This window comes from Anoplopoma fimbria, chromosome 13 (genome assembly GCF_027596085.1).
Source record: "Anoplopoma fimbria isolate UVic2021 breed Golden Eagle Sablefish chromosome 13, Afim_UVic_2022, whole genome shotgun sequence".
Classification (NCBI taxonomy): Eukaryota; Metazoa; Chordata; class Actinopteri; order Perciformes; family Anoplopomatidae; genus Anoplopoma; species Anoplopoma fimbria.
Window position 1 is genome coordinate 12,960,520 of NC_072461.1, and position 11,009 is coordinate 12,971,528.

Below are 11,009 nucleotides of genomic sequence, written 5' to 3' on the forward strand. Positions count from 1 at the left end.
GCCCCTCCAGTCAGTTGTCCCGGTCCTAGTGACCTCGCCCCACGCCGGACCATGCGCTCAACTGCTGGTCACCACTCCAATGTCCATCATGTTCCACGGCCAACTGGACAGGTAGAGGCTGCGGGTCCCCCTGCACCAGTTTCCCATGCAGTGTCTGCTTTATTTAGACCCTGGTCCTAGCTCGTGTTCCTTGCTTTTTGTCCATCGTCGGGACGACGATGCAAGAAGCGGGGGTAGAATGTAGCAGTAGACACTCAATGAAGTGCGCATAGCAGCCGGTAGGGGGAACACTACATAAAGGTGGCAGGTCTCCCCGGTGCTCTCTCTCTGCACTCAATTGCATGCATGACTTCCGGTCCGAAGTGTTGTCTCGCGGCAGAGCGCTTGAGCTGCCGTGCCCCGCTATGAGCGTGCGCTACTCCCGTTGGCCTGCGTTGGTAAGTGTCCTCTTGGTCTGCACAATCTGATTAAATATTAGCGCTAACAATGTTTCGGTTGTAGGTACCGCATGTAGCTGTAGGCTCCTCCCCCTGTTATCGTCAGTGTGCCGCCAATCGAGTCAACAGGTATAGTGTGTTTTAATTCAGCATTGGGCCCATACGGTCATTTTAATAATAAACATTTTTACCAATTTTATACATTCTGTTTTTAGATGAGGGACGGCTACTGAGCAACCTGAACGGCTGAACCCTGCTGCTTTGTTTTGTATTTCGTCTGCGGTTTCAATTACAGCGCCGTCCGCTGTTGTGTTTACAGCTTTGTTTGCTGTCCTTGTTTATAGCGCTGTTTGTTGCCCGTTACCTACAGCGTTGCAACAGATTTGGCGTTGTGTTACCACGGCCGGAAACCGTTACAGCCATTTTCACTGCCATAAGTGTGCCGCCTTGGCCATTGGGTTTGTTTTGCTTTGAATATAGTTTGTTTATTTGCTTTCTTTTCTGTTTTTGGGCAAAGGATATTTTGTCTGGATTGATTGTTTGCCCTGTTTTGGTTTCGCATTAGTTTTGTTTCATTGTGTTTGATTCTTGTCTGTTTTACTTTGCAGAGGTCTGTGGTGGAGGCGGTGTCCCTTTTCTTCCTGTGTGCTGTGCTTCCCTGGGATTTATGTTTGTGTGTGTGATTATCACTTACCCGGGTGATTTATATTATTTGGACCCTTCCCTTCGCTAGCCCCCCATTCACATCAGCCTCTGCCTTAACAGTTTATTGTGTGCTTATTCCATTGTATTAAGTAAATAAAATATATATTGTTAAAACTGTGAACCACGTCTCCTGCCATTAGAGTCAACTTACTTGCGTGTCTTAAATTAAATCTTTGGGTGAAAGTCCCAAGGTGGCGTTGTCTGCTCATGATATTTATGAAAGTTTTCATTAAATGTAGGTTTTATTCAGTCAGGATGGCCGAGCGGTCCAAGGCGCTGCGTTAAGGTCGCAGTCTCCACTGGAGGCGTGGGTTCGAATCCCACTTCTGACAGCCACTGTTTTTCCCTGGAAACGGTGCCTGTAACATGATATTGGGAAAATAAAGTCAACAATGCTTTGTTAGTTAGGGAGCAGGCATTCCAAATACTGAACTACTAGTGCAACAGCAGCATTTGTTAGCCCCTACGTTATCAACCAGTGTAATCTGACCACGTGCCTGTATACAATTGGCATATACGTATGTCGCTACAGTAATTGTTTGTAGGAAGTCTTTCAAAAGAATTTCTTTAGTTGCCTTTTCCCAAATCCTCTGTGATCCTCCCAAATCCTCTGCTGAGGTTAGTAAAATTCTGAGTAACCCTTTAGCGGTTGCTTTGTCATTGTTAGCTTCTTTGTCACTGGTACCGTTGTATGCCTTCTTTGCCCTATTGCCTACATGTTGTTGCCATATATGAAACCCTTTAGCGAACCTATGTAGTTTTCCCAATGTGTAGTGGTTCCATGGTGTAATGGTTAGCACTCTGGACTCTGAATCCAGTGATCTGATTTCAAATCTCAGTGGAACCTGATCTTAAGCAAGAGTAAAGGTCAAACAATGCCAACCATCACTGAAAGGATAATCACAGGAAACAGGCCTTAAACTGAAAACAGTGCGTTGGTGGCAGCATCTTGCTTCAGGTACAAGTGAGACCGGAAACAATTGAGGCGTCTTTTGATCTTCCCCTGAGTCAAATTAGAATTGAGTAGTATTAAGTAAAATGTTTTTGGATGCACATTTTGAAATCTTTGTTTTCATCACCATAAAGGTGAAAAAGACAAGAAATTTCACTGAGATTTGTACTCAGGTTCCTGCAGTCAAGTCAACAGTGTTCGTCATTAAGGGGCAAGTATACTCCATCAGTGCTTGTTGCACATAATGCACGATTTCAACCATCTTAGCTCTAATGTACCGTCCACAACATCAACATCAACATCATCATTTGCATTTAGATCACCTTCTGAAACAGATTTAGCTACACCATTTTTTCAGGATGAAATGGTATTTACTTTTCTAAATAAGGTCCAGTGAGTTTGATTGATGGCTTTAAAAAATGTTAGGAAAGTGACAGACAAGATGCAAAACTTTCTTAAAATGACTTCTGTTTTTAAAAGCAGAATTATTTTAAACATGTACATGTCTCTCTGTAACCAGTTATTCCCCCTATAAGTCAATTTTCATTAATACACTAATTTATTATTGTAGTATTAGGACTATATTTTGAAGTATTATGACTTCATTCTCGAAATCTCAGAGAACACATATGCAGAATTCCAGCTGATCAACACACATGAGCGAATTAAGTCAAAGGGTTTAGGATTTGAAATAAATTAATACATTTAAAGAGTGATTTCCCCCAAACAAAAGGAAAAAAAGGGGACGGAAGAACAAATGCTACCTACATTTGTCTTACCTCAGCAGAAATAACATTAAATGTTATTTCAATGAAATCTCAGTGAAATTTCTTGTCTTTTTCACCTTTATGGTGATGAAAACAACTCCAGTGCCTTCAACACCATCCAGCCTTTGCTTCTGAGGGACAAGCTGGAGCAGACCGGGGTGGACCACCACCTCACTGCATGGATACTGGACTACCTCACCAACCGTCCACAGTATGTGAGGATAGGGAGTGTGAGTCAGATCGGGTGTCCTGCAGCACGGGGGCCCCACAAGGAACCGTTCTGGCTCCATTCCTCTTCTCCATCTACACTTCGGACTTCACATATAACTCTGCTACCTGCCACCTGCAAAATAAAAGTTCTCTGACGACTCTGCAATCGTCGGCCTCATCCCCGCCGGCGATGAGAGGGAATACAGAGAACTGAACCAGGACTTCATAGGATGGTGCCGGCGGAACTGCCTCCAGATCAACTCTGGTAAAACCAAAGAGCTGGTGGTGGACTTCCGCCGGGGAAAACACTGTCCTCCGGAACCAGTGAACATCCAGGGACAGGACATTGAGATTGTGCAATCTTATAAGTACCTGGGTGTTCACTTGAACAATAAACTGGACTGGACAAATCACACAAATGCACTGTATAAAAAGGGTCAGAGCAGACTCTATCTGCTGAGGAGACTGAGGTCCTTTGGAGTGCAGGGAGCACTCCTGAGGACTTTTTTCAACTCCGTGGTGGCATCAGCCATCTTTTATGGAGTGGTCTGCTGGAGCAGCAGCATCTCAGCAGCAGACAAGAAGAGACTGAACAAGCTTGTCAGGAAGGCCAGCAGTGTGCTGGGGTGTCCATTGGATACGGTGGAGGTGGTGGGAGACAGGAGGGTGATGGCCAAGCTGTCATCCCTGATGAACAATACCTCCCACCCCATGCAGGACGCCCTGGCAGCTCTGTGCAGCTCCTTCAGCCACCGGCTGCTTCACCCCCGGTGTGTGAAGGAGAGGTACCGCAGGTCCTTCCTTCCTGCTGCTGTCAGGTTACACAACCAGCTCTGCTCCCAGCAGACCACATGACACATGACAATAAAAACACTGTGCAATAATGGTTAATATAGTTGTTTTTTTTCTGTCTGTAAATATTATATTTCAGTTATTGTGTTTTTCTACTGTTTTTATTGCTTATTTATAATACTTGTTTTTTTATTTTATTTTTATTTTTTATTTTCATTTTTATTTTTATCTTGTCTTTCTTTACTATGTCTCTTGTGTGCACTTTAACTCTATGCTGCTGTAAGCCTGCAAATTTCCCCGCTGCGGGACTAATAAAGGATTATCTTATCTTATCTTATCTTATCTTATCTTAAATGGGGAATGCCTGAGAGCCTTACTGCATTATATTCCATTATACTTTTATATTTTGAATTGTCACCTGGTGCCTTAATTTTGTGTTTTCCATGACATAAATAAAAAAAATTACAATAAATTGGCGAATAGAAAATAAATAATTTCCCTTGAGAGGAACCTCAGTCCACCCCGGCCCCCCGACACCCGCTTCACATGTGCCCTAAAACATACGCCCTTGGCATCTAGGCTGCTGGCGAAGGAGACTATTGTATTTCACGCATGCAAGCAGTCCTCGCGCCGGGAAGTCAGTCGGCTTTCCGTTTCCTGTCTAGAGATCCGCTCAACCACATCTCATCATGTAAGCATTAACAGTTTGAAAAAGAACATGCTAAAACGTGTCTTTGCGACGTTGTCGGTTTAATAGAAGAGCAGGACTGTGTTTCGCTGCACATTGGCTTGTTATGGTACCAGCTAAAGGAAATGAATGGCTTCTAGCTACACAACGAGACAGCATACACGGGCAAACGGGGCTCTGCTAACGTTAGCTTCCGTGGCTAAACCATCCAGATAGCAACTAGCTTGCTAGCTAATGTATATGCATGTAGCTATACATGCACAGTCTTATTACAGCGGGGCTCCAGCGTGTATTTCTTGCAAGCAGCTAACACAATATGAGATATTAGTCAGGTTGAAGTCATATGGAGAAAAATATCAACGAAATGCAACTTGGACGCGCTAAAAAGCCTCAACACAATGCCAGTTCCCTTAACCCAAATAACCTGCGCAGCCTAATTAACTGTACCTCACAGATACGGAACTAATGGCGTACATGGCTCGTTTAGCAACATGTCTCCACAACTTCAAAGAAAGAATGTTCTGCCGGCTGCACGATAATATAATTTTTTCTTCAGCTCTGCTTACAGTTTCAGTTCTTTGTTAGTGATATATGCTCATTTTCTGTCTAATTTATTAATAAACCATGTTACGTTTTGGGAACAAACAATGAATCAGAGCCGGACCTCGCGAGCAAACTGTTTTGTATTGTCAAGTTACAGTTGTCTTTCCTGTCTGATTTGAATTAGTAAATTATATATTTACTAATATAATAAAGAAATTAATACAATTTAAATAAATGCATATTTTGTTAAGCCAGATGATGTTGACTGTCTGATTTTTGTCCAACAGAATGTTCTCGTCTATTACAGAACCAGCTCCTGAAATTGAAATTACATTGAAACTAATTGTCCCCAAAAAGCCTGCCATTCTCATACTCTGTCTAAAAGACATTTTTACTCACTTGGCCATATGTGGAGTTATTGTTAAGTGGAATCACCCCTTTTTTCCATACTGGCTATAAAGAGCCCTTCACAGTGCAGTTTGAAAGCTACATTTCCCTTCTGCACACTAGCATTTTGTAATACCTGTATATTCTGTCAAAGGTACACAGACTGAAGAATGTCATGTTAAAGGAAAACCCGACTATGCATATTTCTCTGTAAATAGTCTTTTTAAATGTCAAGTACTAAAAGAGTGGTCTGATATTTGATCCCTGTCTTAGCAGAATGCCAAAATCAAAGGAAGTGCTGTCTTCTACGTCTGGAAGTGACTCTGACAGTGAAGTAGAGACCAAGGTTTGTGCTTTAATAATACATTCTGATCTGTCTACTTTAGTGTTCTAACGTGTCTTGGCATTTAAAGAAACGAAGCACTGAAAGCAGATTGTATTCTGAGATTGACTGACAACACTAGGCGCCCTACAGTTTGTGCACCTCAAGGCTAGATGGCAGTGCTGTAGTCAAGAAAGTCACGACCAAGACCATACTGGTGAAAATCCCACACTGCATGACACACTTAATGATAAAATGTGGAACACACTGACAATAAGCAGTCCTCACATTGTTCTGAAAGATCCACATTCCCCCAATGTGGGAATTACATCCCTGCAGTTTAAGTCTCTGAAAAATCACTGTTAGGTGGTTAAGACTTTGCTGGTTGAGTCACCAATACAAAATATGAGCAACTGCTTTAGAAAATATCTGATTCTGTGATTAAAAAGTCAAAGGTCTGTGGACATAAACACTAGAAGGCGAAAGGTCAAATATAAGTAGGGATGGTTATAGCTAGGAACATGTTTTAATAAATAATAAAAAGAAATACAATCTTTGCCCTAGTACAGTAAGACACAAGTGCTCCCATTTCACAGCTTTTCTTATTCATTCCACTGCTGATACCAACTTCACTATTCTTAACGAATCCACTCTACAAGTCAGCCCTGGACAATAACCCGCCTACATTTACCATGCCTGGTAAGGACAGAATGTGGGGCAAGAATTTGAAAAGTTTGAACGCTTTTCTTTCTTTTTTTCAGGCGAAGAGAAAGAAGTCAAGTGCACCAGAGAAACCAGCCAAGAAACCAAAGAGCGGAGAGAGTTCCAAGCCAGGTGGCTCATCCAAGGGCAACAGTAATGGGGAGGACAACATGTTCCAGGTGGGTATTACAGGTGCACTGAAGTTAAAGCTGTTCAGACGAAACATTATTTCAAACTCTCCAGAAGTTTAAATTTCAACTTTTATTTTTTATTCAACAGATCCATTTTATATGCAGTTGATATATATTGATGTAAAATTCATAAAGGTTACATGTTTAAATAGATTAAAATATCAAATCATGTTTTAATTCAGTTGATATTCACTGCTACACAAGCTTCTCATAAATGAACAGCACAATGTTTATTCAGGTATCTTACAGTTGCATATAATATTCTATGTTAATACCTTCAATATTATAACCTCCTTGTGGACAGAGGTACTGTTCTGTACTTTTTAAATGGTATTTTAACAGCCTTAAAATGTTCTAATCCCCAAAAAATGTTTTGTGTAGAAAAAGTCCAGTTGACAGTTGGTCTTCTTACAGATTGGAAAGATGAGGTATGTCAGTGTGAGGGACTTCAAAGGGAAATGCCTGATTGACATCAGAGAGTACTGGATGAACCAAGATGGGGAGATGAAGCCAGGAAAGAAAGGTAATCACATCTCTAAAGCTATCGATATGTTTTTATGATGTTTGAGTGATCTACACGTGGCACATATTTATATGAAGAACTACACCAGGAACTGGAAATATAGACATTTGGTGTTTTTAGTGGTACACCAGGAACTGGAAATATAGACATTTGGTGTTTTTAGTGGTTTGCAGTTAAGGCTGGGTGTCGTTAAAAAAGAAAATGAAATAAAACGGTACCGAAAGGCTGCCTCATTCGATACCCATCATGTGAATGGTAGCTTTGTGTTTATGTCCCACTGGCTAGCTATTTGCCACCGCACAGCAAAGTGCTCTTACAGCGGTTACCTCTGTTTGCGCCATCTCCTGCCCATCTCCTGCCTAATTGTGTCGGGACCTCTTTGTTAATTGCATTGTTGGCGGAAGACTAATGCAGACCATCCAACCTCCGGTTCCCCGAACCAAGTTTATACCGTGAGCTCTGTTAGATCTGCTGCCTTTGTTAATGCTGTAAGCATTGCTAAAATTGGCATGACCACCAGTGTTAAAAACCCTCTGCAGCCCAATCCATCTCAGAGATCTCTATGTTGAGAGCTGCGTGCAGGCAGACCATCCCGGCAGTGTGGGGTTGTAGCTGCGGTTGGTGTAGTGGGCCAATCACATGTGGCATTATATGAAAGAACGCTCGCGGTGATTAGCTGCAAGCAAAACCATACAAATAGTTTCTAGATCTGTGAGGGCGAAAAAAGATGATGATTCATGCATTCCAATGTAAAGGGTACAAAAAATTGCGGCCGGGGGGCATGCCCCCCGGACCCCCCTAGGGCCACACCACCGCTGCTGAAAAAAATCCTGCGGGAAACACTGTAGTGGGCCAATCACATGTGGCATTATATGAAAGAACGCTCGCGGTGATTAGCTGCAAGCAAAACCATACAAATAGTTTCTAGATCTGTGAGGCGAAAAAAGATGATGCTGATACAAGGCGGCAGCCTCCGGTGCTCAAAAGTGAAGCCAATGCGTTCGTGTCTTAAAACGTGCATTCTCTCTAGTGACCAGCAGGGGACGACTCCTCTGGTTGCAAAAAGAAGTCTGGTTATATTGAAGTCTATGAGAAAATGACCCTACTTCTCACTAGATTTATTACCTCAGTAGACATCCACAGTCAAAATAAGATCACGTCCGTTAACTGGTTGCAAAAAGTCAACATGGCGACTGTCAAATTGCCGAACTCGATGCTTCAAAACTGCAGTCCACAAACCAATGGGTGGCGCCACGATGACTACATCCACTTCTTATATACAGTTTATGGTTGATACCTTAAAGGTTTCAAGCACAGATACCCAGCATTGTTTGCAGTTGTGGTGTAGGACACAGTTTGAACCTCTTGTTTTACATTTCTCGTAGGTATCTCCCTGAATCCTGAGCAATGGAACCAACTGAAGGACCAGATTTCAGAAATTGACGACGCCATAAAGAGAATATAAGCATTCCTTTCAATGTTACCTGTTGAATTAATTACGTTAAATTAGCTAATCCGTTTTGTAAAACGCCTTAGATTGTTTTTTAATGGACTTGTTTAGTTTGTGGTTGTATAGATCTAGTGTTGTCCGCATACGCTGGTGTTCTGTGTGAAACTTGTTAAAGGCGTGGGTGGATGAGTAGGTGGGTGATCATTACAGTCTGTGGGTAGAATACATTGGTGTTTTGGTATTGAATGGAGAAAAAAACAAAGGCACTAGCTTATTATGTTGTCAATGTGTGTAAATGTGTGTTCATGGCTTGACTATCATGTACATTATTTTGTTTGATCTGACCTTTGTAATACGTAGCACCCGACATCAGTGCTCTTCAATTCTGAAAGCCGAGTCCACTCTGTCATGTTGTACCTGCAAGCGGTTAGAGTCATGGAGTACCATGGGATTAGGTTTTGAAAATAAATGATACTATTAAACAAATCGGCTAATGTATTTATTGAAAGCAATGTATTGTACTTGTATGACCTGTGAACCAGCTCCGTCAGGCAGGTGTGGATCTTTAATGCCTGGTAGTGTCCTCCAGATGGCAGCAGATAGTAGAGATGGTGACTGGTGAGTTGACTCCTTCAGAATGCTGCTGGCTCTGGGGAGGCAGCGTGATCTGAAGATGTCTTCCAGTTAGAGCAGGGGAAGTCCAATTATTTTCTATACTGTGTTCATGACTTCCTGGACAGTTTTTATCACTGCTGCAGAGCAGTTGGCATGCCCTATGTAATACAGTAAGTCCACTCACCCTATAGCGCAGTGGTGGAAGGATACAAGCTGTTGGGCCTTTTTTCTTGAAACTGTCATTATATAAATAAGTATATTTTAAGCTGTTAACTGGCATATCACATTTTATACATCTACACTTTAATTTTTTTAGAATCGCTTATACACATGTTCAGATTACTTGAACCCACAATGACTGTTTTCCAAATCAGTTCTTGAACCAGGCTTTTAAGCTCATTTTAGTCAAACATTTCACACAATGCACACAATCATGCACACACACAAAACCCTCAGATCTTTTGTAAAATGAAACTGATTTCTAAAAACCCAATTTTGTCACCGCACGGCACAAACATTTTTGCTGTTCCAATGGTAAGGACGGTTTGTTTTTACACAGATATTGTTTGAGCAAAGAACATGAATGTGTTGACCAAGCACAACACAACACACAAGACTAGCACCCATGAACCCTGATGAAAATATGGATTTCTCTCCACATTGTAAAATCAGTCAGTGCACTCATGCATTTCCAAAGGTAGCATTTTTTAACAAAAAATCAGAAAGAGCATATCCTAAATAGAATATAGTACATAAACACAGAAAAAAAAAAAGAACCTGCTTCCTTTCTATAGTGTTTACGCATATAAGTGTATATACACCTGAAGGTCATGTTTGATCAATCGGTCTACAGGTAATTTATCTTAAAAGGCAGGACCTTGACTACGCAAAGAAGTCGCCATGTAGAGAACTTTGTCTAGTGTTTTGCAAAAAGCGTGAGGCTGAAAATGTTCTTCTAGTAGTCCAGATCTGGGCTCAGGTTTTGCTCCTTGAGCATTTCAATAATTGTGCTATTTTAGTGAGTTGTAACCTGATCTCATCTGCTCCGTGGGTTCTTTATGAAACAGTTAAATCCTAGTTGAGTTTGTTAGGCTATTTCAATTCCTTATTATCAATGTCCCTATTTGCTGTAAAGTTATTACACGATTGTTAAACAAAGTTGATTTTTGTATTTCTGAAAGTGGTATTTCTTTTAGTGGATCGTTGCACAGAACACTTATATCCCTATAGTACTTTATATTGACACTAAGAAAGTTGGTTTATAAGGGAAGAGAGCACCTTTCCATTAATTGACTTTTGACTGGAAAAAAAATTACAAATTTGAGTTAAAAACACAAATTATGTTGTTTTTTCAGCCGCCCCCATGTTTAAAGCATGGCATTGTGGGACAAGTGTGGTGTTCATCAACACCACACGTTATGTAACTAAGTTATTATACTTTTTCAAACCACAGGTACTCCTAAGTACTACTTTCAGCACAGAGATGAAGGGAGATAGAACAAATATTGTTATCATAAGCTTGTTATAGAAGACATTATAAGCTTCTTTCCATAATTCTAAAGGAGCGTTCCAGACATAAATCAAGCCAAAATGTCATTGTCCTGTTGCAGCATGTATTTGTTGTTGTTGTACACCAGCAACATCATAGAGCCTATAGTTTTGCTCTGAGCACATGCTTGTGACTTAGAATCCAGATCAACCTTTTCTCACAGACAAAACCGTTGT

General features: G+C 41.2%; 1 protein-coding gene and 2 non-coding genes across 4 annotated transcripts; all 3 read left to right on the forward strand.

Annotated features, from left to right (window-relative positions):
- The first annotated feature begins 1,391 nt into the window (after positions 1–1,391).
- trnal-aag (transfer RNA leucine (anticodon AAG)) lies at positions 1,392–1,474 on the forward strand. Its single transcript has one exon. It is a non-coding gene; the product is annotated as a tRNA-Leu (tRNA).
- Positions 1,475–1,917: 443 nt separating this feature from the next.
- trnaq-cug (transfer RNA glutamine (anticodon CUG)) lies at positions 1,918–1,989 on the forward strand. Its single transcript has one exon. It is a non-coding gene; the product is annotated as a tRNA-Gln (tRNA).
- A 2,446-nt stretch (positions 1,990–4,435) lies between these two features.
- On the forward strand, positions 4,436–9,155 carry LOC129101102 (activated RNA polymerase II transcriptional coactivator p15-like). Of its 2 annotated transcripts, none has more exons than XM_054610746.1 (5): positions 4,436–4,554; positions 5,758–5,827; positions 6,565–6,684; positions 7,111–7,219; positions 8,605–9,155. In XM_054610746.1, exons 2-5 carry the CDS (start codon positions 5,759–5,761, stop codon positions 8,682–8,684), a joined length of 378 nt encoding a protein of 125 aa, XP_054466721.1. In that variant the 5' UTR covers positions 4,436–4,554; position 5,758; the 3' UTR covers positions 8,685–9,155. The 2 variants fall into 2 exon arrangements, with proteins under 2 accessions (XP_054466721.1, XP_054466722.1); XM_054610747.1 differs by having other exon boundaries at positions 4,447–4,554; positions 5,755–5,827.
- Positions 9,156–11,009: the final 1,854 nt, after the last annotated feature.

Coding starts and splice junctions, on each gene's coding strand:
- LOC129101102 (XM_054610746.1), top strand. CDS start 5,759: ATGCCAAAATCAAAGGAAGTGCTGTCTTCTACGTCTGGAAGTGACTCT. Junction 5,828..6,564: donor ACAGTGAAGTAGAGACCAAG/GTTTGTGCTTTA, acceptor TCTTTTTTTCAG/GCGAAGAGAAAGAAGTCAAG. Junction 6,685..7,110: donor GGGAGGACAACATGTTCCAG/GTGGGTATTACA, acceptor GTCTTCTTACAG/ATTGGAAAGATGAGGTATGT.